The 26414-nt window shown below is 44.7% G+C and overlaps 2 protein-coding genes across 2 annotated transcripts; both read right to left on the reverse strand.

Moving 5' to 3' along the window:
* Window positions 1–4751: 4751 nt before the first annotated feature.
* twist2 (twist-related protein 2) lies at window positions 4752–8312 on the reverse strand. Its single transcript, XM_034574732.1, has 2 exons — window positions 7546–8312; window positions 4752–5348 (listed from the first exon to the last, which is right to left on the reverse strand). The coding sequence occupies exon 1, from the start codon at window positions 8078–8080 to the stop codon at window positions 7577–7579; it is 504 nt and encodes a 167-aa protein (XP_034430623.1). The 5' UTR covers window positions 8081–8312; the 3' UTR covers window positions 4752–5348; window positions 7546–7576.
* Window positions 8313–18221: 9909 nt separating this feature from the next.
* On the reverse strand, window positions 18222–22481 carry LOC117755171 (pancreas transcription factor 1 subunit alpha). The gene is made up of 2 exons (XM_034574729.1): window positions 20730–22481; window positions 18222–19597 (listed from the first exon to the last, which is right to left on the reverse strand). Exons 1-2 carry the CDS (start codon window positions 21307–21309, stop codon window positions 19560–19562), a joined length of 618 nt encoding a protein of 205 aa, XP_034430620.1. The 5' UTR covers window positions 21310–22481; the 3' UTR covers window positions 18222–19559.
* Window positions 22482–26414: the final 3933 nt, after the last annotated feature.

Consider the following 26414-nt stretch of genomic DNA (forward strand, 5'->3'; position numbering starts at 1 on the left):
GGAATCTTATTCTTACATGTTGGCAAAGTTAAATGTAAATATCCCTCATTTACATATCAGAAGTTCTCCTTTAATGAATGAGGAGAAAAAAACGAAGCTGAATTAGGGAGAAGGGCGTCTCCTGAACACACACTGAACTGGTGTGTGACCCACTGACCTCTGCTGACCCCCGAGGTCTTCACCGGTGCTAATGAAGAGCAAAGCAGGAGGGGGGACGCCGGCATGTCGCCCTACAAACATACGTAGGACCCCTCCTTTCCAATCTCCCCCCTCTTCCTCCCCCATCTCCTCCCGACACCTGGAGATGACTCAAGTTTCACAGCTGGAGGTGAAGAGGAGGCTGGAGCTGTTACCGATTCTCAGATGTAAACGGTGAAGGGGAAAAAGAAAAGAACTGGGGAAAGTGTCGGCTCCGTGGTTTTTCTTGTGGCCACGGTGATGGCAAATTATCAGGCCAGCGATTTCTATCATAAAACTTAAGCTCGAGCAGCGGTGCAGAGCCAAGATAAGACCAAAGCGGTGATTCTTACATGCCTGAGCAAACCCCTCATGAGTGTCTGGCAGAGAAGAATGAATTCAACGTACATCGAGGAAAAAACGAATGACATTACTGTTGATGGCCTTTGTTTGTGGAGACGGTGAAACCAGTAAGAGCAGAGACGATGGTGAAATGTAATCGTCTCCATGTCCCTCATCTCATTTGGCCCAAATCCCTGAAGTCAGGTAGTTTCTAACCTTGTGGGCAGTGACATGTCATGACCAGTGAGAGTCTGTGCACCTCTTCACCCGCCCAGTGTGAACACCGCAGATACGCCGGTGCAGAAATACAGAGCATTTCACAAATGGAACGGACGAAGGAAACTGAGCAGTTTTTAAAACGTTGTTATTGTCCACGGCAGTTTGCTCTGCACTGTGTGTGTGTGTGTGTGTGTGTGTGTGTGTGTGTGTGTGTGTGTGTGTGTGTGTGTGTGTGTGTGTGTGTGTGTGTGTGTGTGTGTGTGTGTGTGTAAGCTGAGACCAGATGGACTGCGGACAACGCCAGAAAAGAAGATGTGCTCAGAGGCTCAGAGCCAAGAGCAAGAGCTATGCAACACACACACACGTTCCCATAAATACTTTAGGACCATCTTCAAATTGCAGGTCAAATATTACTCTGTGTAGTCATTGTTTTTCACATTTAGATTTGTATTTTCTTATTCCCTATGACATGAACAAGATAAGTCTATTGTTTGGTCATGGACGACCCCCAAGTCCCACATCACACATCACACAGCCTGGAGGATCTGAGTCAAAGTTTCTGCGATTCAAGAACAACACACGTGTGAATCATGCACAGATAATGAAGCTGCATCAACACAGAGGGAAGTCACACATCCCAGTGTCCTCCCAGTGCTGCAGTGGAGATGAGGAAATGTTAAAAATGGCTTAAAAAAGACACAATGACTATGTTTACATGGACACTAATATTAAAACTGTTGAGCTCATTCAGAATAAGACTTTATTTAGATGATGGTGTTAAAATGAGTTGCTAATAGAATATTTCAATTCATATTCCTGTTCACATGTTGCAGAGTTTAGTCTGATTATGACTCACATCATTACATCCTATGTTACTCTGCCAGTTTTAAAACTCCGACCTGATGATCTTTAGTGAAAGATGCATTTTGGGTGTTTTCTTTCTAATTTGACAAAAGCTGCAGATGCACGCTGGTATCATATCTTCTCATTCTCTGCGACCATACATGGAGAATATCTGCCTTCACAGGGTCAGTGACTCCAGCAGCAGCAAGAGAGATGAAGGCCGAGCTCTTCACTGACCGACACATCCACAGGTATGAGAGCTCGTTCTCCTGCAGCTCCGTGTGAGAGTCCTTCCAGGTTCAGCAAAAGCAAATGTCGTGTTGTTTTCACAGCATGTAAATCCTCTCTAAGGTTTTACATCCACCTTTGGTTTGAGGCTCTGAACCGATATCTACAGACTCTCGCTAGAAGGGGTTTATTTAAATCTCCGGAGCAGTTTGGTGAATCTTGCCGTGAACCCCCCCCCCTCCCCTCCATCAGCACAGCTGGGTTGAGCCGCACTCGATTGTGAATATGTGTGTAGTTTTGTGTGCCCACCGACTTCAGGGAAATAGTCCTTAAAGCAAAGAAATCACCTTCCTGAGGCCTGATGAAAATGTGGCAGGGGCCTTACGTGCAGGATCAAAGTCTTAAGGAGTCTGATTAACTGATGAAATGAGGGGAAGGCGGATACGAGCTGGAGAAACAGGCCAGAACCTCGGATAATTCCTCTTCATCCAGGCGGCCTCCGCAGCCCGGGTTCTGCCAGGTTCCTCTGAGCAGCAGCAGCAGCAGCTCTCTCTCTCTCTCCCCTCCGCTCTGTGTGAGGTTCTGTCGGTTCACCATGTGCATCAGGATTCATCGCTCTATTAGTTTAGACGTCAAAATATCTGCAGAGGCACCGAGGCCAAAACCAAACTCATCTATGTTCGGTGCAGAGGGCAAATAGAGTCGTTCTCATGGGGAACAGTCGGCATCGAGATTTCTGGAGGAAATAAGTGCAGCTGCAGTGTTTTAGTCAAATAAAACAACTGAACTAAAATTAATTTACTTTTTTTAAACTTCTCAGCTGAAAATACAATTTAAACTTATTTTCACTGGATTCACTTTCAATATCAGGCCTTTGTTTTATTTTCTCTTTTACAAACATACAGTCTGTTCTTCCCCATTTCTTGTGCTGGAAATAAAGAAAAATCTAATGTGTTCATCATGATTTCTATTATTGATAAGTGATCGTCCACGATGGGGAATAAACAGAGAAGGATCAATACTTATTTCAAGACTTATTGCTGTGGTGGCAGCCGACACAGCTGACTTCCAACTTTGCCAAACACACACACCTACACGCACACACACACACACTGAGGGGAAGTTCAGTCACGCCGACATCAGCCTGCAAAGTGGTATAAGGCTAACCTTGGGATTTAGTTTTTTATTGAACCAGACGAACACAGAATACCGTTTGAGGCGCACGGAGTGTAAACCCTCACTTTATTCCCTTTTTACTGCAAATTAAAGTTTTGTAGCTTTTTCCGTCTGATTTTACGGGAAACATCTGGATCTCTCGCACCGCTGGAGCAGTGGCCCCCGGGTGGTTCTGTGCTGCTCAGCTGTGAGGGCCCGGGATAATGAGCAGGTATCAAACGGGCCCCTCTGGATCGAGCCCGGCCGAGGTAGGAAGGGGCCGTCTGACACCATGTGAGACCACCAGGGCAACAAGTGTTTTGTGGCATTTGTTAAGTTATTGTGAAAAGGAAATGATTTCATGTGACTGTAAATGTTTGTTAGAAATTATCCAAAAAGTGGCTGCAGGAATATTGAGTGAGATTAAATAGAAAATATGATATTTGATCATTTGAGTATTGTCAGGACCCCACAGACCAGCATGTGTAAATGTAAATGCAGAACGTGCACAGGCTTCATGCACAGAGGTGCCATGTAGCTGTAACACATTTTTAAAAAGACGACCTTTAGATGAATGACACGGATTCTGTGTCTCTTAACTCGAGTCAATCAGGAGAACAAGTGATTCCTGCTCTCAGCGATCAGCAGTGAAACACCCACCAAAGCAAACCACTCACATCAAATAGTTCTCCTGCTTCACACACACACACACACACACACACACACACGAATATTTATGTTACATGTAGTGTGTGTAATCTCTATTAGTGTGAGTTTGGTGCATCAGCATCTCCACACACCAGGAGGAGGATAAAGCTCCCCCCCCATGGCTGCAGGTGTGCTCCACCTCCCTCCTCCTCACTGATCAGACAAGCTGCCAGACTTCCTGATACTTCCACACTTTTACTTATGGACATTGAAGGTTGATTTCACAGCCACAGCATCGTCTCTCTGAGGAATAAAACTGTATCCATCTAGATCCCAGTATATAGATCCACTGCAGGTAAACTGGGAGGCCGCTGCTTGTGTTGCTGGTGGTACAATTGCAGAGCTATTTAAAAGTTGAACTCGCGGTGGTTGAGATTTCCTCGACCTGTATTTACAGTGCAGCAGCTCCGCGTTAACAATGAGCCCCTTTCACTGTTTAGATTGTATCTGACCACGTCTGCAGGGAAAACGACATGTAAACACTTTGACTGTTGGGAGAGAGTTTCAAAGGAATGTTTCTTTCGCTCCTCTTATTTTTTTTTTATTTAATGTTATTTTATTTTTCGGAGCTGCAGGCTGAGAGTTATTGTCCTTATCTGCTCGCGTTGGGGCTCCTGCTCGTTAAAGGGCCCGGAGGCCATTTGAAATCAGTCCTCGTTATTTGAGCGGACGAGCGTTTTATAAGCCAGAGCTTGAAACTGGCTCAAATTCCCTCCACTGTTAATGAAGCTGTATTTTTTTTTAATGGTCCCCCTGTTTTCTTTCCGTAACAAGAGGAAGGGGAAGAAAAAAGGGCAACTGCTCTCACTCAGCACTGGAATTAACACACTGTTGGTTTTTTATGTGTTGTTATTTTTGTTTTACTTTGTAGAACAACCAAATAGACAAGCACATTGCTTTAAATGTTTTACTTTGAATTTTCATATTGCTGGATACAAATTCAGAAGACACTTTTATTCTTCTGGACTACATGGTGTTAGGTTTTATTTGTACAGCTATAATAATAATAATAATAATAATAATAATAATAATAATAATAATAGTAATAGTAATAATAATGATGAATCAGCCATATTTTGTTCAAAAATATGTGTTTTAATAAATAAGCAAAAACAGAAGAAAATGTACATTGGACGGAGTGTTTGGAGACTTGCTGAAGATAAATCCATGCAGGAATGACTTGAACATTGCATTGGTCCCTTTTTACAAGCTACAGGCGCACTTACACAGGTATGTACAATATGCATTCATTAATATATATATATTTATATTTATATTCATATATTTATATTTTTGGGGGTTTAAAGTCTTTGAGAAAACAAAATAAATCTCCTTCATTAAAAAAAACCAAAAAAACAATTTGTGATTAAAGGACGGCTTTGCATGAAATACAGGACGTGGATCCTGCAGCTACAAACACACCTTAGGCCTCTTGGCTCCTCTCCTCACCCTGACCCCCATAACCCTACCACGCACACACACACACACACATGCACACACACATGCACACACACATGCACAGCTCCGTACAGTCAGAAACGCTTGTGATGACTCCGGGTCCACGCGCAGGCTCCCGGGGGCTTGGTGGTTGTGGGTCACATTATCTTACAGGTTGTCGCCTCTGAGGTCGATGGGTTCTTCAACAACACCTTTGGTCTTTGGTAGAAGTAAACAGTCTGCAGGGGACAGAGGGAGAAGAACACGCATTAGAATAGTGGACATGTGGGTTGAGATGCACTTTATATTCACACACACACACACACACACGTATATATTTTTGTTTAACGTCGACTGGCTCACTTGGGATGGGGGAAGTCATTAATGAATCGATGATTATCCAGTGAACTGAGTGAAACCACATGGCAGCAGAGAGGCGGTTTGTCTGAGTGTGATCCTGCAGCTGCAGAGAAGCTAAACTCAAAGAAAAATCCTTTTCCTTTTTTTGCACCTGTGTAAATTCTTGTAATAGTGTTCGGTCCTACAACAACACAATCTGTTTCCTCGGAGAAGAGTTATTATAGAAATATATCAAATAAGTTCACTTTTACGTTTATTTTTCGCAAGGCCTTTAAACCACATCTACGAATAAAATCATATTTTTATTTTATTTTATTTTTTGCCAGTTTCAATATATGCAACAAAATTAATAGTTTCCCCGTAATAATAATTCTTCTTTTCTTTCTGTTCGTGCACATATTTTAGGAATGACATGAGATTACGACTCTCAGCCTTGAAAAGCTAATTCAGGCCTTTATGTTCCGAGTTTCTGAGGAAAAACTATTTGTGTTATTTTCCAGAGCTGAATTCAACTCAGGCAGGGGGAAAAAAATGCACATTCAAATTTACTGTACTTACACAAAATCCCTATAATAATGCAGCTGATGTGTGTGTGTGTGTGTGTGTGTGTGTGTGTGTGTGTGTGTGTGTGTGTGTTTATAAGACAACAAAGCCTTTCTGTAAACTACATGTCAGACCCACGAGAACTAAACAAAACTCAGCCTCTGCTTACTTTAACTCCAACGTGTTATTCACCATCACCCAATCAAAACCTTCCAATAAGAGCATAGTCCTGACATAAACAGCTCGCATTACACTATCTGCTGTGCTTTTATTTTGTTAAAGCTGGTGTGGAGGGGTCAAGTCTGAGGCCTCGTGTTGAATTGAATTTTTTTTCTGTTTGTATCTGTCAGGTTATTTTTCACAGAAACTCAACGTATGACGATTTGCTGATAACAAAACAGATGATAAATGTATAAATGTATTTCTCTTTATTTCTCTCTCTCTCTCTCTCTCTCTCTCTGGTGCTACGTGCTGCAAAGTGGAGTTCACTTTTCCAAACGATAAAAACACAACAACTTAACATCTCAGTGATAATTATACCTCGTTAACTTTGGGCATGATATATTATCTTACTGTGCACAGAGGAAAACCGGATCCTGCGAATCCGCAAACGAACGTGCACAAAAAAGCTGCGTGTTAATACGGGGCCTGTGTTTTTATTGCCTTTCACTGGCTTGAACTTTCAAAATCCAGCCGAGCTGCCCATTCCTGCGGTCTCCTCACAGGAAAGCTCTCTATTGTGGATGGAAGTGACGCGTTGGCTCCATACAGCTGCGTGAGGATGCGGCCTGCTGCTTTTTGGTTTGTCTTTTATTTTTGTATTTTTACCCTTTTAATTGTAGAAAACTGAGAAAATCGAGATGAGCTGCAAAACTTAATTTAAAAAATAGGCAGACTCGGTGGAAGCGTATTGTTCATTTGCGTGAAATAGTTCCAAACCTGTTATTTGTCTAAATTCGCCTATTTCCCATGCGCCTATAATCCTGCTCTCCAAACAGATACAAGGTCCCTCTCCTCCTCCTCCTCCTCCTCTTCCTCCACATCCTGATCTGGATTTTCGTTTAAATTTATCTGGATCCTTGAGGGGACCGCGACCCTATGAGCGTGTGTACTCTGCTGGATCAGCTGTCACCAGCAGCAGCAGCAGCAGCATCCAGCTGCAGACGCTGAGGCCTCGGTGTGAAATCTGGCACAGGCACGACAAGCGCGCACCGCTGCGTCCCTCTCTGTCATCTGAGTGTGTTTGGTCAGTGTTCAAAAGGCCGCAGTTTACAAAGGACACCTTCCAAATCCAAGACACGTGACCAAAACACCACAACACAGCTTTACGCACGATTTCTGCAGAAAGGCGCGTGGATTTCTGAGTAAAATCCACAGAATACAATTTTAAATCTGTCTCATATGTTTGTGCATGAATGTTTATTACTAGTTTATATTATTTATCAGTCATTGCCTTGAGTGTAATGTTGTTAAATCACTTCTTCCTCTGCTAAAGGACCCTGCAGGTCCTGGCTGCAGCCCTGTGGTACCCACCGCTTTGGCATTCAGTGACGGTCTGTGGCTGCTAGTGGGTCGCGGACATAGACCACGCGCCCTCCATCCTCCACACGGAGAAGGCGTAACTGAGTCTTTCGTGCGCGACGTAGCTGCAGCTGGACATCTTGTTGTCCATCTCGTCGCTCTGCAGCACCTGACACAGGAAGTCAATGTACCTGGAGGCGAGCTTCAGCGTCTGTATCTTGCTCAGTTTGTCCGAGGGGAGCGTGGGGATGATTTTGCGCAAAGACGAGAAGGCCTCGTTCAGGGACTGAGTCCGTTGCCTCTCGCGCACGTTGGCGAGCACCCGCTGGTTCTGCAGCTCCTCGTACGACTGGCTGCTGCTGGGACTCGGCTTCTTGCCTCGCTTCATCGGGCCCGGGCTGCTGCTGCTGCCGCCGCTGCTGTCCTCGCTGGTTTTCTTGTTGAGCCTCCTCTTCGCCGCGAAGCGCTTGTCCTGCCGGTCCAGCTCCTCCTCGCTGGTCACCAGGCTGTCCGCAGGGGACGCCGGGCAGCTGGAGCCCTCTTCCATTCCTCTCTTGAAGAAATGCAGGGATAGAGAGGAAAACACGCTGTCCACCGTCGAAGCCGTGGTGACACAAATGTATAGATATCCGTCCAGATGAAGGGGAACGTGTCAGGGTGTCCCCGCGCGCTCTCGGTCTCTCTCTCGTGCGCCTGGTGCTTTTGGGGGAACTCTGGTTTTGAGCTTGGCACGCGCGTCTTCTCCTCGCGCAGAAAGTTTTTTCCTTAAACTTTTTTGGAAATTTCATCCCAGTTTCGGATGCTAAATAGTTTTGGAGGTGGAAGGGGAGTGGTTTGCAGGGCGGAGGGGGAGCCAGTGCGCGTCCTGCTCCGCTAATAAGCAGGAGGGACCGCTCCTGGCTTCACGTGTCCGGGATGTGACTGGAAGACGAGCGTATTAGTCAAAAAGCAACAGAAACGGGTCTTTTTGTTTCGGTTTTCATTTTGTGCGAAGTTGGTCCCGTCAAACGGACATTTTCTGATAGAGAGTTACAGTGTTTTAAAAAGGGCCTTTTGAATTAGGCCTAGATACCAAATTGGATAAAAATGTATTTGTATTATTACAAAATATGCCTAATATATTCAGTTTAACATCTTTGGATACTTGTATTTATCTTGAATTATTCTTGATGGATATGTAATAAATAAGTGGTTTAAAACTTGACTTCATATTTAAACAATTTTTTTTACCACATTATTCTTTCATCCAAATATTCAACAATATCCCTGAAACGCATCAGAGGCTTCCGGGGTTTTTGAGTTAATAATAAAACATCAGTCTGAGCTGCAGGTCAATAAAACCACTGAGTTAACTGCTGTATAAAATCCATTTGCTCTCGGAGTCCTGAGGCTGTGCGCTCCGGTGCGCGCACCCTCTCCAAGGCCCTTTTATATCCAGACAGTAAACACTGGGGTTTTCGATGTGGACTGTGAGCGCTGCGGAGAGAGCGATTTACGCACAGGTTCCGCGGGGCTGCTGCGAGAAATCCATCCGCCTGATGCGTAATCGAATCAAGGCCGCGCGTCCTGCACGGTCCCTGTAATGTGGAAGTGAAACAGGAAAGAGGCTTAAACTAACCGAGCAGCTCTCCGGTTTCTGCGGATTCCTCCGTGCGTTTTGTCAGCGGTCCACTTCTTCATCTGTCATGTTGCTTCCCTCGCACAGCGCGGCGCACAGGTGGCTCACATTATGCAGCTGAATCTATCCACTGCCAAAATGTTGGGTTTGTCCAAATCAGCTGACTGACCCACAGAGATCTCTTTGGCTCCATTGTTCTGGAGTCATTTTATCTTTTATTTAAAATGGAAGAAACGAGACCAAAGAGTGAGGTGAAAGAACTGCACGATTATTCCTGTGGAAAATATATAATCATGATCTTGTTCTCAAGAAAATCACTCAGATTTAACGATATTAAAATGATGCATTCAACACCAGGTTTTAAAATAAGAGATCATATATGTTTCATGTTCTCTAATACGGGATAAATAACCCTCATGAAACTGAATATATTATGGAAACAAGGCCTCGATTGTTAATGTGACTCTATCATTAATCAAATTGTGCTGAATAATTGCCTCTTATTAGGAAGCAATTTGGCTAATTCACACTGTGGAGAAGGGCCACACTTCAGTTCACACAGGAGTATTAGAAAATTATCAAACAACAGCATCTCGAGTACATGAGCCCATGTTCTGTGTGTTTGACACATCCGGGGAGACTGGTCACTGTAAATGGGCTGGAACTGAATACCTCCTGAAAGCTGAACGACGTACTTTAAACCCATGAGTGCTCACTTGGTATTGGTCACGTATCCTGGTGTTCGTTTGAATGCGCCCTTGGCCGACAGGAAACCTGGTCTGCTTTGTGTTCTGGGCTCTGGTGGTAATGGTGACTGTCACACTTTTAATTCAGACCCTGGCATACCTCTGCATAAAGGTTGAGTGTGGCCACATTCAAGTGCTCTCGTTCATACGACGTCTTTATGAAGAAGGTCATGTTTCACACATGGATATATTAAAGCAAAGCTCGGATATTTTTTGCTTGAAAGAAGGAGCACAGACATGCAGGAGAACACACACACACACACACACACACACACACACACACACACACACACACACACACACACACACACTTTGCCTGATTATGCCCTCTGACCTCCTGCTCCCTGGCTCGGCTTGCGAGAGGCCTACATCCCCAGGGGAGACTCCCAGAATAAGGGTCTGATCCTGCACAGTGTCTGAGAGGTACGGGCTTCACATATACACACTTCACAAGAAGGAGCAGAGCGAGCAGGGGCCCCTAGCCAGCACTTTTCTTTCCACTGTATATATGCTGTGGGCAATGATAATCAGGCTTCTATTCAAAAAGTCAGGATGACAACTTCCCCACAGTCTCTCAAACGGACTGGAATCCAGTCAGGATCATATTCCACAGTAAATTACAATGTGAAAAAAGGTGAATTAATCATTTAACCTGCACTGGCACTATTCTCATTTCACTGGTGAAATATCAAATCATGATCCTGATCAGATTATTCAATGCACCTCTGTGAGGTTTGTGGAATGGCAATGTCCTTAAGGTCTTTTATCCTGGTTGCTGGTATCCAGTATGTGGATTCATCTCATCCAACACTTACTACAGTTGAGTATTTGTTGGCTGTGGCTCCTGCATGAACTCCAGAGAGGTGACCGGGGAGAAAAAGAGGCAGAGGCAGCAAAAAAGAAGTGATGAGAGGGGTGGAGGGGGTGGAGGGGTGGAGGGGTGACCTGCCTCTCAGATCAAAGATGAGCTCGAGCCATAATTCAGCCGAGCGAGATGACGTAGCTCTGTCTGTGTTCGACACCTCAAAAACCAGCTCCACATGGGTGGAGGGCGCGGCCTTAATAAGCCCAGATCCTCTCCGCTGTCACACACCCCCCCGTCTCAGGCCTCGTAAATAGAAGATGACCGGTCGTGAGGCCAGAAGCGAGACCGAGAGGTGGTGAGAGACAGAAAACAGTTTCTGAGAGGGGGAGGAAAGAGAGAAAAGACACGGATGAAAATGGGGAAAACGCGGCCAAATGTATATGGATGCGTGATGATTCACCGGAGGCTTTGATCTGACACCGAGGGTTATGGAAGTGTGAGGGGAGTTATGGAACAGATGATTTGTTGGAGGCTGTGATGAGTGGAATTTCACTGTCCATGTGCCTGCCAGGATCGGTTACCTTTGACTTTAACCCCCCCCCCCCCGAAAACACTTGTGAGGCTCACCCCAAATGATCCTGGCAAGAGGATCTAAAGCTGTGGCCTGTGTGCAAGCACGTGCACGTGTGTGCTTGTGTACAGCGCTGCTAACACATGTACACTTTACATTATCACCTGGTTACTGGGTTCCTCAGTGGGCCTGCAAGTGCCTCTTCATATATGCATGTGTGTGTGTGTGTGTGTGTGTGTGTGTGTGCCTCAGGAAGTGATTCAAGATGAAGCAGAGATGTTCAGCGGAGGAACAGGCCCAGCTGGTTCTCATTGGACAGCATATTACCAGCAGTGCAGTTGCTTTTAAAGCTACTTGTAGGCTGCACCGTTTCCATCAGAGCAGCCACTCACATGTCTGACGAGGAAATACAACAACACACATTTAGCTGGAACCAACCTGTTTTTGTAAAAAGCACATCAGCAAAACTCGTGTAAAAATTACAACTTTTCTTAAAGATAGATGATGGTTAGAAATGTATTATTGGAATTTATAATAAAGTGATGAATGGTATTTATATAGAGCTTTTCGAGTCTTGATGACCACTCAAGGCTCTTTACATTTACATTTTTTTTTTACACAGAGGAGAGTGGGATCGAACCACCAACCTTCTGGTTCGTGGACGACCCGCTCTACCTCGTGAGCAACAAGGAACGTTTCCTTTACATACTGTCAAATGAAATGTTCTGTGTTTCTAGCTGAAACCCTGGTCTTCACTGGGATGATTCCCTGAGAAAAGGGTTTTCTACATTTCATTTCCAGTAAGTTGTGAAAATGTGACTCACTCAGATCAGTTCTTATTAGGAAGCTGCGTGTTTCACCCTCGATGGAAGTTTTGTTCACTTTCGTTATAAAGCAATAGATTAGTACACATTGTGTTCTTCCAGGGAAAGGCTCCCCCACCCATGACCTGACTATTACCTTTGACAACTCCGTGTTAAACCCCCACCCAGACTGCTAGGAACCTGGGTGTGACACTCCACAGTCAACTCTCCCTCACTGCCAACATTACTGCAACAACCCGTTACTGCAGATACACGCTGCTCAACATCAGGATAATTCCCCTTCTCACTCCGGAGGCGGCGCAGGTTCTGGTCCAGGCTCTGGTCTGCTCGTCCACACCGCTCTGCATCTGCCAATCGGCTTGTTGCTCCCTCACTGCGAGCTAATCGCTCAACGAAATCACGACTGTTTGCTGTCCTGGCTCCTCAATGGTGGAACGAGCTCCCATTGACATCAGGACAGAATAAACTCATCTAAACATCTTCCGCTGCAGACTAAAAACACGTCTCTTCCGACTACACCTTGGATACAAAATGAAATATACCACTACATATACCACTTTGTAGTTCGGCTTTCATAAAGAAAATTGTACTTTCTTGATTCTTGTTGTTCTGGGTTTGTTCTTTGGTTTCTTGTTTCAAATAGCCAGAAGTTATTTAGGTTCCTCCTCGGTTATCGTCGTGTCCCACAGGCTTTCATTCATGTGATAAAACAGGTCTGCAGGCATTTAACAATATCAGTGTTTCCAATAAGAGCCTGTATTTATAGCCCAGGGCTCGACAGTCAATGAAACAACAGAGAGGTACATATTGGCTCATAAAACTATATGCACCTACACTCATAGAGCCATTCGTCAGTAACTGTAACACCAAGAGACCATTCATTCATATACATGCAAACTTCTCCAGCGTGCTGCCCCGGGGCTGATGACAAGGTGTTTCTGAAATCGCATTAGGGGCCCGTTCATAAAGGATTCATTGGGGAGTGTGTAACAGCTGGAAGCATTTAGGCTTTGTTTAATACGATGCAGGTTCGATGCCGCTCCATGCTTTGTCTCCTGTGAGGAGAGGGGGCCTGGGATGCCAGAGCCCCCCACTGTCAGAGTTAGCTTTGATATCTGGAGGTGAAGGGGGGAAACAGGGCCGCAGAATATCCCCTCTCCGACATACACACACCACCACCACCACCACCACCACCACCCTAAACCTATATGTTCAATACCGGACTCTGCAGCCCTGTAGAGTTATGGCCAGCCGACGCACAATCCAAGCTTTGAAGTGCACCTCTCCGAGGCTTTGCAGCCCCTGGGAGATGTGTGTGGAGAAAAGAAATCATGATATACAGCGGTGTGTCCATCGCAGGTCCATGCTGTATCTGTTAGGTAAGGTACCCTGGTGCCAACTCTCTGATTTCGTCTAAATAAAGCTGAAAATGAAAATACATCAAAATCTATTCTTAACCTGCGTATTGTATTGGATTACATGACTTTTACAGACAACTTTGTCCAAACCCTCCTGACATTGTTTCTTGGAGTTCAGGGACCAGCTCCAGAACAGGGGGGTAGTTCCTTCAAACCACCTACCCCAGTATGATTAATGGCCGACCTGCTGCACCACCTGTGCTCCATGTTAATGTCTGCAGGACTGGATTAGCTGTGGAGAGTGCACATCGGTATGCTGTTTATCAGTCGTGTCCAATGAGAGCGGGCGACTCAGCACAAAGCAACAAACCCATTTAAATTCAGCCCCGTGCTCAACTCAAACGCACTTCGTTGACTTGACAGTTACGAAGAACAGCGTCGCCAGAGCAATTATGTCGGCTATAACACAATTATATTCATTATGCATGTACGACTTCCAGAATCTGAACTTTAACCAGGCCTAACAGAACGGGGGGGTGGGTGGGTGCTTTTGATAGGGTCAGAGTAAATTTGCTGAACAAATGACAGAGGGACCGGGCACTCGGGTGCCGACGGGGCCGCCTCCTGCACAAATAACGTAGTGTAATTAGTGCTGCACTTGTGACCCTGGTGCCAAGGTTAGCGCGACGGTCGGCCCGGGTTCACAGTGCGATGTGTCGGCCAGGTGGCCCGACTAGACGTGGGGGGCTGCGGGGAGGTTAGGCTGAGGCTCAGGCACTTTAAGGGGGGGGGGGGGAGGCTGCGCAGGAGGGCTGGGCAAACAGTAGTGCTGTTTGTTCTGCTGATTGGGCCACGCCAGTCAGGGTGAAGCTCAGTGGATGTCAACACGGGGGCGGCGTTTACAGTCCACTGTCACTGCCTCGGTGTCACCTGTGTCACCAACGACACCCTGAGCTCTGCTGCGGACCGAACTGTTGGTTTATCCTGAAGCTACGGGACAGTCAATCTGCCCCCGTGTGGTCTAAACTCATAAAATAATTCATTTCTCCACGCAGTCTTTTCACCCTTCATCTGCATCGTAAAGCGACTCACACTGCCGACACCTCAGAGAGCCTGAAAATCTGACACTGTTCATTTCCCCTCTACTCAGCGTCTTTGCTCCAGCGAGCGTGAGGGCTGCGGTTCTAAGTCGAGGAGGAAATCATTGAATGTTTCGGTGCTCATCTGAGAAGGCTTCAGACGCATGGCCCCCCCACAGTGCGGGCCCCTGGGACCCATCATGAAGACGACACCACATTTTTCTTTCACAGCCTCAGATCTGAGTTATTAGCGCAGAGACTGGACGCATGCTGCTGATGTGAAGAGGAGCCGTAATGAGAAAAGCAGGTGAGCTGTTTAACTGGTGTTTCACAGCTATTAAAGCGCCAACACACTGGGTCACCATGGTGACGAGGGCCGTGTCCAAGGCGTCTGGGGAGTCAGCATTTTTTTATCTGCGAGGGGAGACTGTTGTTTGTTGTTTGTTTGTTTCTGGTGGCCTTGGATGCTCCACGTTGGATATTGAGATAATTATATAGGTCACTGTAGTAACAGTTCTGTAAATCCAATTCGGATTCTGAAGAGTACAACTTTCTTTGAAACCCTTAAAGCTCCATTGCAACAAGACAAGTTACTAATGCAATGGATGGTGATAAATACATGTATCACTTTTTCAATTCTTTGTGTTCATTCACCTGTAAAACGTTTGTAAGACATTTGTACGTAGTTTGTCTTGTGGAACTTTTGTCTAAAACTCTTCCTTACCTGAATGTTGTGCTATACATGTGTATCATAGCCTATATATTACAGATTATGACATCTATCGATATAAATGTGTGTGTGAGTGTGTGTGTGTGTAAATAATATTTATAAGAATAACTGAACAAAGCCGTTAAGAACAATTCACAACACCTTACGAAAGAAAAAGAAACTTGGTGCCAAAACTTAGTTACTTACTCATCCTCTGTTTATTATCAGTAGTATATGTAGATTATTGTGATCACACATGATCACAGTGTTGTAAAAGCTTTGATATGAAAAAGTAAAGAGAAAAACATTTTATAGACTATTTTGAGGTTGAAGTTTGTCATGTAGGACAGGTCTGATGCCAGAGGCAGTTGAATGCCGTACAGGAACTAAAGGCCACACACATCTGGAGTCATACATTGTTTCTGGACGTGTATATTTTGTGTATCACGGCCACATTGTACCAATGAGCTGATGTGAACTTGGCAACTGCAGAAATATCTTGATACAACCTGTTTACAACATTAGTGAACACTGCAGTGCATCTCATGGATCAATTGATATTTATGAATCGCTTGGTACTTTTGTCTTCCTATAATTGTGGCTGAAACTCAGGCCACGTAGAAAACACCAGCAAATTAAGGGAACGCCTATTTTCTTAATACACTGTATTCAAACGTTCAGCCGCAGGTTTATGTGACTGTGGATTTACTGTCTAACAGATGGCACGTTGGAAATGTGTCGAGCTCTTTTGATTTGTAGGAAGTGTGACCCTAAGCGAGGGCTGTTTCAGATTCTCTTCTGCTCAGACCCCTACATTGTTCCAACAGGATGTGATGCACTAATTATATTTACAAGTGCAAGGCCCCGGACTCCAGAGTTACACTAACATGATAAACACACCTGCTGACTGATGAACAGAGCAGCCTCACACTGTTTGTCAGTGTACGTCTGCCCGGATGTTAAATCAATAAACTACCTCAGTACAAGAAAGAAAACCTGATGTAGTCCACAGACTGGAGGAGTCTTACTCATTCTGGACCCCGACTTTTTCCACTTCTCATCTGAAAGGGATGTCGGTGGTTTTGATGGGTCAGGATCATAAATCAATGGGCTTTATTTTATTTGTATCTGCCTCTTCGTACGTTGGTGTATTTGTCACTGGAAAAATTAACGCTTGAACAATCAGTGCTGAAGGAACAACCCAAAATGACATCATTGAAAAACATTTATTTAACATGACTTTTTAGTTTGGTCCATGTCCTCTATTTGTTAACATGGAGGAGACAGGATGTATGACCAATACTGCAGGCAGCCACCAGGTGGCGATTGAGACACTTTGGCTTCACTTTTGGGAGCCATCTTGTTGCCCATCTTTATATAAACTCTGTGCTATATGGAGAAAGGATGTAAATTAGCATACTTGCTAACTTTGACATATTTACATTTGGTAATATAATAAATATTTCATTGATTTTTAAACTATTTACAGCAACAAAAAAGTGTCACTTTAATGTTAATTTTATTTGTAGTTTCAAACTTTATGATACTGTACCACCACGGCACTAATCCAGTTATCTGTGACATCCTTAAAGAAGTTAACAAATATCAGACCTGGTCACAACAGTTACGATTAATTGTATTTTAAGTCTGTGAAACTATTGATTGCAACACAAAGCATCACGTTGTACAATGAAGAAATCCTCAAATAAACTCAGCAAACCTATACCACCAGGGGGACACAGGGGTCAGTGAGCATCAGAGTACCTCACTAGTGATCAGGTTAATTGTTGGTACACAACTTTAAGTCAATGTTGAATTCTAAAATCCAGATTCGCGTGTGAGCGTTCACACTGGACAGGTGTACAGTAGAGGGAGCAACATCTGGTAACATCTGTCACTCCTGTCAGAGCAATTATTCACACACACACTCATAGGGACAACATAGAAGTAATTGGTTGATTGGTGTTTCCAAAGAGGACAAGTTTTCTCTGTGTGTCCAATTTAATTTCAGTCGTACATCTTTGATGTTTATTTCGTCCAATCTTAGGAGGAAAAAGACACGTGGCCGCACAACTGCAAGAAACAAGCAATAGAAAATATGAATTCTCATTACTCCGGTCTCCAGAATAACTGGGGACTAATTTTTTATGTGTCGTGTCCAAAAATCCCAAACCAGAAATTCATCAGCTATACATCACACGTAAATGGAGATGTCATGACTGAGCTGTTTCCTAAGGGCTCCATTAGTGGCACTGAAAGTACGTGTGCTACACGCTGTTGACTCCCCTCGCCTGTTTTACACATCGGAGCGCTGCACCTGGAGCAGCATCTGTGCACCGCGGAGACGACGGCTCGGGCGACGACAAACCGCACAGTAGGGAAATGAAATCGTGTCTGTAGGCATGTAGTGTCTCCATCTTCACATGCTGTGTCGCAGCTGATAATGACTCTGAGAACCATTTCATATCTGTCTGTCTGTAATTTATATAACGGTTTTATAGTGTTACTCAGGGCCCTTTACAGATCAGTTGTACCATTCACACACATTCATACAGTGCATCTATGTACTTTCTCTGTCACACATCACTTACACACTGCGGGAAAAGGCTCTGTCTTAAATTCTTCTATTTGACTGTAAACGGATCATCTACCCACTGATACATCTGATCGACATGTTGAATTTAAACCATATTCTAACCTAACTATTAAAGGGATGTTGGTGTTGGCCTCAACAAGTATTAAATAAACTGCCATGAAACCTTTACACGTACAATGTAGTCCCACATGATGATTCTATGATTCCCTGTGAGGTTGTCGTGTGAGTGAAATAGTTTTAACATATATTGTATTGTCATAGAATTTGAAACAGACGTTATCATATCTATCAAATCTATGCAAAACTACAAATAAAAGATCAGCCAGGGAAATAACACATGAATAATAATTAAATCACACTGACAAGAGGCATTTGTCTGGATAACAAGTCATTTTACTGTTGATACTTTAAGCACATTACACAAACACTGATTTCAGAACATCATGAAACATTTGTCCAGAATGTGTCTTCATGGCCTGTTGTCCGTCCACTCACACATAACTATCTATAATGTAGTTGTTGTGTTTTCTGGGAGGCAGACACAAATGAACAGGGATTCCATGGGACCAGTGACCTTGATGGTTGGCACGACGTCTGTCCGTCATGTTGTAGCAGCAGCTTGAGGGATAAAGCTGATCCCACGTCAGTCTAGCTGGACCCATTGTCCTGAAGTGCCGACTACATTCATTCATTTCTGTGCTATGAATGTAAATATATATTCAAATCTCCCAGAGGAAAATTAATTAGACAAAGTTAGTCAGTGATGTGCATATAGGAGCTTGAGTTTTCCCATTAAAGACGTCAACAGGTAACGACCACAGATAAAACCACTGTGGGAGAGACGCAGGTTGCTTTTCATGCTCTTGATTTAAGATTAAAATACATAAAATCCCTCCACTGTGGTGATGTGAGATTTTTTGAGGTGATCCATTTACAGAAAATGTCACATGGCACAGAGGAGCTTCAAATAAACAGTAAATCACATCCACTGTTTCCCATTTAAATTACAGAACAATAAATTAACGCAGTTTGTTGTAAGATGCACTAAAAAGCAGCAGAAGTATAATTGATCAACGTATAAATAAGAAATAATTAAAAATAAATAAGTAAATAAATAAATACATAAATAAATAAATAAATAAATAAATAAAGCAGATGATAGAGGTTTCACATGAACACAAACAGATCACAATTAACCTTCCTGCCATCTCTGGAAGCAGCACCTGACAGGCAGGACCCACTGCACCAATCTGCTTCTCACGCCCGTCCTCTCATTTACATGGGAAAGGCTCTTTTTAACACATCGACTCCACAAAACACTTCAGGGCCGCATGCAGAAGCATGAGCCCTAGTGGGACGTCCATTCAGTCTCATGCCAGTGTGCCCCTCTCTCTCTCTCTCTCTCTGTGTCACAAGTGCCATCCATTTGGGCAAACAATGCCAAGCCTCTCTTTCCCTCCACAGCCCCAGAAACAATGGCTCTCAATTACCAGTCAACAGTGAATTAGAATATTAAAAGCCGCAGAGGACGAGGGAGGAGACGTGGTTTGAGAAAGCCCGAGGTGTGCGACCCGGTGAGAAGTCTGCAGATGTCGCCCGACGGGCTCCGTCGTGCCGGGGCCGCCTGTCTTTGACATGTAGAGGGAGAAGAGGGAGGAACAAATCCGAAACCACCTCCACGCCGACATCTCCACACTCGGGGCGCCCCCATGTTCTTCACTTAATCCCACTTTATCCAAGAGAGGCGGGCTGTCAGGTCTGGGAAGGGGGAACATTGCAGAGAGGAGATCAGAGGGAAACAAAAGCAGGACAAACACATCGGGTTAGACACATTTTAATGACTGTTTAACAAGTCCAAGGTCTGGGCCTGAAGAATGGGAGAATACTTTTCAATGAAAAGCCCCATAGAGATGCTTCGGAGCAGATTCCCACAGAATTTGACTATAAAATCTGTGTTTGCTGTGTGTGTTCATACAAATGAGGCTAATTAAAGAGAAAACACCTTTTAATTAACCATAAATATGGAGTTTTCTCTCCCCACTCGCCAAAGTGCTTTTTATGGGAACTGTTTCTCTCTGATATTGTGAGGTTTTGACCTTAAATTGCCTTGAGAAAGTATGTTGTGAATTAGTGCTGAACAAATGTTAAACACCATGTTTTTAGCCTAAATGTCCGCTACCAGAACTAGTGACCCTAACCCTAACCCTAACCCCGAGGAGGATATCAGAGGCTAATGGGCTAAAAACATGTAAATGGCGCCGTTTCGAGTCCAATTTGAATGTCCGGGCTTGCGGACACTTGGATGTTTTTTACATTTAGAAGAAGGGGTCACTTTGGCTACAGCAAAGTTTACCCCTGAGACTCCAAAACTGTTTTGTGGAATCAAACACTTCACCCATCACCTCCATCGGCAGAGTGGTGAGTAGATAATGAGTGAATTTTCATTTTTCGGTGAACTATCCCTTTAACTTAATCATGTTGATAACTCATGTTGATGTGTTTATGACCATTGTTTCATTTAGGGCTGAATGCAGGAAGTGTGTTAAATGAGGAATAAAATAAAACTACAGAAACTTAAAGTTTCTTAAATTAATTACAGCTGTTGAATAGTTTTTCCAATATTCTAAAGTATATTTGTTTTGAAACACAGTAGTCAGCATTTTACAAAACCCTGCAGGAGCTTTTAAAACTCACATAACTTTACCATAAATAAATAATGATTTGATCATTTATGATGTGATAATTAGTGCAGCTCATTTAAATCGACTGGCGTTAGGCCTGATATGATGATCTGTCATTCTTCTGATCACATCTGCAGCTCAACACTTTAACATTAGTCATTAGTAACTAATAATCTCCCCATGTGGGATAATGAGAGTGATCAGCTCACCACTCGTGTTCCAGATGGCGTTCGTGTGGTTCTTGTAGCCGTTCTTCATGCACTCGTCCACGTAGGACTTGGGGTCGCAGCCCGACAGGAGGATCTCTCTCAGCAGGGCGATGTAGGCGATGGCCAGTCTCAGCGTGTCGATCTTCGACAGCCGCTTCTCGTAGGGAAACGTCGGCACGTGGCAGCGCAGCTCCTCGAAGGCTGAATTGATGCTGAGCATCCTCTTCCTCTCCCGGATGTTGGCGGCGTGCCGCTGCACCTTGTAGGGCGGATGGGACAACAGCCGATGCCCCCTGAGCTCGCTCATCTCCAGGTCCTCGTCGGCGCAGGAGCTCTCCCCCTCGGCGCTGACGTCCTCCCCCGGGGACTGCACGTCGAGGTCGGTGAAGGTCAGCTGTGAGTCCGGGAACATGGGCTGACCGCCGAAAGAGGACCAGGGGGACATCTGGCCTGTGGCCGCCGTGCAGTCCAGCAGGAAGGTGTCCAGCTGGGTCTGGAACTGGAAGTTCTGGTCCATCTGTCCCCAAAACGCAACATCCGTGGTTCCATCGTGGTCGAAGTCAAAGAGTATGTCCTCCATATTTAAAAAATAAATAAAAACTAGAAAATGAAATAAGATGTGCAGGGCTGATGGTCAGTGTGGAGTGAGACAGCAGAGCGCACGGGTTTGAATGAACTGACCTGCACGCGCCCCAGTCTCTCCTGCTGTGTGTGGCAGCATCGCAGACACGTCTCCTGGATTAAATACTTCCAGGGCCTCTATGTTTCTCTGCGGGTCGCTCCGGCCAATTCTAAAGGCTGAAAGGGAGCTCTTAAGAACACTTTACCCCTCCTCGTGGATCGTTCTTTGCTTTAAAAACGCATTACAAAGAAATCAGTTGATCTCCAAATGACAAAAGACGGGGGTGGATGGGTGGAGAGGGTGGGGTGGGGGCGAGGGGGACACGTGTCCAATTATAAACTTCCCCAAGTAGTCCCGCTAATATTGACAAGAAACACTCAGTATTTAGCAGGCAGTGGAGGGCCTGTGCGGAGCATTGTGGCGCAGCGGGCCGCGCGAACCCGACGGCCCCTCTGAATGGGGCCTGTTTTATCTATTAAGGCTCAGCTGACAACAAACACTGCTGCCAGAAACACATGAGCGCGCATTGTCTCTTCAAAACGTAACGAGATGTTAATGGGAAACAAAAAAAAATCCGCATTTTAATATGCTCTTCTCTCTTTTTTTGGTTTCTGGGTTCATTCTGGTTGGGGACATATTTTTACGCACTGCACTTTATTCACCAAACAGACCTACACGAGGCAACATGTTCCAGCAGTGATCACCACAGCTCGTCCCACACACTCCGGGTCCACTGGCCACATTAATACGCTGCTAATTTGCAAATGATATGACTGACTAAATGGCAAAACTGTGGCGAGGACGCACGCTGTAATTACGCACGGGGGTTAATCAAGTAGCCCGGGGGGAGTCCCTTTCTTCCAGGGTTGGATAGAGGGCAACCCGGGGATGGACTTTAATTCAAGAAGGCTGTATATGTTTGCGAACACGTGGTTCTGATTTGACGAAGTCCTCCAGGATGCTAATTTAAAGGGGAATCTGTTTGTTGCAGTAAACACAGGCGGCGTGTGTATCCGAGTGTTTTATCAGGAGGCAGCAGCTGATTTAACCCGACTCATCCAGAGGAGCAACAATGAGACAGGTGAAGCTCGTCACTGGCAAACAGCAAACAGGGCTGAGCCGCACAGGTGCTGGAGAGAGTTGTTCTCATTCATTCTAAAGAGCTTGGGGAGACTTAGCTCCGGGCTGCTGCCATAAATAAATACATGTAAGTCAGAATTGTAAATATGTGATTCTTGTTTTAAGCTCTAATCAGACAGATTAACCACAGGATCCTTATTACAAGACGCGTCAGTCTCCTGCATGTTGGTCCTGTTTTATTTCATGGGTTGTCCAAGTTTTAAAAAAGCGTTCAACTCATGTTTTCCTCCTAAATCCATACAGATGTGATTTGAGTTGTAAAATCAATCCGGTATGAATGAGATCTGTGAGTTGTCCGCAAAACCACTCTTTAAATTCAGTGAAGCTGTGAGACTGACGCACATTTGAAATGACGACATCCTGATGAGCTGAGTTGTTGTAGAGCCCAGCAGCATCCTCAGTAAAAAGTAAATTACGCACGTGTGCATGTTATCACGTTCACTTCTTCCTAAAGGTGTCAGAGTCTTAACGGTCTAATGAGAGGGAACTATTTAATCAGAGACGGAGATGTTTCTAAAGAACACGTTGGATGAATGATACCTGAAAATTTTAAAGCGTGCATGAAATAAATAAAGAAGCTTCCAGACCACATTTTCAATCCTGCAAAATGAAACATAATTTATATTAAACAAATCAACTCATTCCATAAACGGATCAGGACTCAGGAGCATATTTATGTACGAAAATGAGTGCATTTCTTTAAGTGAGATATTATAACAACCGTTTCATACGTTTTCATGCGTTTGCTTCTTTGTCATGAAGTGTGTGTGTGTGTGTGTGTGTGTGTGTGTGTGTGTGTGTGTGTGTGTGTGTGTGTGTGTGTGTGTGTGTGTGTGTGTGTGTGTGTGTCTGACTGTCAGGACCTTCTGCCCGCCTGCCAGCAGCATCCTGCTCCCAGCTGACGGTCTCTGGTCTGGGTGGGTCCGGGCTGAAGAGACGCGCCTGTCAGATCCAGATCCACCGTATTGTCTTTACAACCATTCAAGAGAGCTGGAGGGGGGGTTGACAACAATGAGGAACAGAGAGAAGAACGATAAACTCATTATAACAGCACTGAGCTGAACACTGAAGCAGACATGTGGAGTTTGGCGCATCATGTCTCCTGATTGAGAGATTAAATAAAAAGAATAATCGCAATATTAAGCCATAATTCGGTGTGTGTGTGTGTGTCATAATTCACTGGCATGCAGGCTGCACTGCTCCTCCGTGTCCTTGGAGTAAGATCCCGTCCCGGGCTCTGAGCCCAGAGGACCGGACAGCCTGGAAAAGTCAAGTGCGCGTTGGACGCAGCGCGAGGCCACATGCTCACAATTAGGCCTGATGTGGTTGAGAAGCTGTTCCCCACCTGGGACTCACTGTGTGCAAACCAGGGAAGGTAATGGAAGTGTAAATCAAACGCACGTCACGTGCACACTCTTTTACTTACAGTCTATGATCCACACCTGCTCTTTCATGTCCCAAAGTTATGATTTTAAATCAGTGACACACTGTGGGGGGTTAATGTGAATGTTAGCTCACACGTTTCCTTGTGTCATTTCCTACTGAGCTGTGCTGCTCCACTCTGACGGACTGTTCAGAGTCATGATGCAACAATACAGAGTCCAACCCTCCCTCTCTACCTCCTTATTTCTCCTTTCTTTATCTCTCATTCTTTCTCCTTCACACTTTCACAATGTCTCTCTTTCTGCCTTTTACATGTAAACTTACGTAGCTCTTTCTCACACACACACACACACACACATTGGCATAATGCGTTCCCTAGCCCCCATAACCTTAACCATCAAAACTAAATGCTTAACCCTAACCCTAACCTAATTCTAACCCTAATCCTAAAACCAAGTCTTAACCCTCAAACAGCCCATTGAAAAAGTGAGGACCTGCCAAAATGTCCTTACTTTCCAAAAATGTCCTCACTCTGTAGGGTCCATGCTAAAAATGGTCCTCACAAACAGCGATGGGCAAAGAAACATCCAAATGTATTTTAAAATAAAAAAAACAAATACCTTAATTCTAAGTGTATCAAAATAAAAGACAAAATATACCATGTATCAAAATAAACTACTCTATTTTTGTGTTTTTAAAAATACTTTTCCAAGGGAGCATCAAATCACATGGGAAATATTTGTATTTGCCTATTTGATCTTTCCCTTCCTGACAAACTGACTCAGTTTATTAAGTGGACCGTTTGCTGCAAAACAACCCTATCTCACAATGTTAAAGAAAGTGAAAGAAATCCTGGATTTTCCCCCCTGATGTGGATCGGCACCAAATTCTAATTGTTTCTTTTTCCGACTCATACCACATCTTTCCACCAAGTTTCATGGTAATCCATCTGGTAATTTAACAAACAAACACAACTAACAAACAAACACAGATGAAAACATAACCTTACTGGTGTGTAAACACATTTATGTCCCCACAACATGAGTAATATCTGGTCCACACACACACACACGGTGAAAGTTGTAACCAGCAGACACGAGATAGTCCATCAATGAAACAACAAAAAGACAGATTAACATTTCTCGGTTCTGTTCAATGACGCACATCTTGTTTGTTTGGGTTACGGTGCAGATACACATCTCGGTGCTGAAAGCCTCTGGGATCTGTCTTGGCTGCTGTGAGAGAGAATGGCAAAGCAGCCACAGTGTAATCTTCAGCGCCGGCCACAAACAGCTCTTTGATCCGCGCTGGGACTGGGCCCATTACAGTGTCACGGCACATTGGAGCGATATCTCAGAGCCGAAGTTGCCCTTGACCACAGATTAGGCTTGAGATAGCCCCGGGCCTTTACCTTTAAAGGTAACTGCAATCAGCGTTAACGCAATGAGCAGAATGTGCCCAGCATGAAACCGGCATGCCAGTCAACTGAAGGAAAATGATGCAGGAAATGCCTCCAACTCACAGCGTGCAAATCTGTCTTGGATGTGAACATTTTTTGTGGATGTGGGGCAACATTCATATCCTGCCTGAACTCTAACTGCATCTGCAACACTCTCCCTGTGTGTTCCCCTCGATTTTAAGCATTTGTGAGATGTGTGTCATCTCCACAAACTCAGGTATACTCGTGAACCTGCCACAGAAATGAACCTGATTCTAATTCTTGAAGTCAAGAAGCAGTTCACTGGCTCCGTGCCCGTTCGTGTCTGCATTTCAGGCCCAGGTCTGGGTCTGGAAAAAGCATCACGGTCGTAAAGCGGGCTTCAAGCAAACACCCCTCCAGGGGTAGCACCCCTTTCCCCGGACCTGCTCGACCCTGAGGCTGGATCTCAGCCCTCGGCTTGATAAAAACACACTGGTTTAGCAGGGTGTGTGTGTGTGTGTGTGTGTGTGTGTGTGTGTGTGTGTGTGTGTGTGTGTGTGTGTGTGTGTGTGTGTGTGTGTGTGTGTGTGTGTGTGTGACAACAGGTGGTATTTAGATAATGTGACTTTCACTTTGAGTGTGTGTGTACGGCAAACCATGGGCTTCCCCTTTCCTCCAGTGTTATATATTCTCTGGGTGTATCTGTTATGAGACGTTTGGCTCGTGCCTCTGTGGAATATGTGAAAGGCAGCAGAGTGGTAATGTGCAGACAGCAGCCATCAGTGGTGACACCTGGCCAGATGTTAACATGAACCCCTCCCCCCCCCCGTCGTCCCCTCCACCTCCCAAACATTATACCGGACTGACAGATTTCAGTTTGCTCCTTGTCTTCATCAGAAAAATAAAAAAGAGGATTATGAAACTCACTGAACCCATAAGAAAAAGGCCATTTAGACATTTGGGTCCAATAAGAAAAGAAAAGAAAAGGGCCAAGGCCACATTCTATTTCAATGACAGCAACAATATACTGGAGATAATGAAAAGGCCTTTTCCAACTCCTTGTGTGCTCAGCAATATGTGAAACTTATTCTAGTGTCGGACTCTGCTCAGCGTGCAGGGG

Source organism: Hippoglossus hippoglossus, chromosome 21 (assembly GCF_009819705.1).
Source record: "Hippoglossus hippoglossus isolate fHipHip1 chromosome 21, fHipHip1.pri, whole genome shotgun sequence".
Lineage (NCBI taxonomy): Eukaryota > Metazoa > Chordata > Actinopteri > Pleuronectiformes > Pleuronectidae > Hippoglossus > Hippoglossus hippoglossus.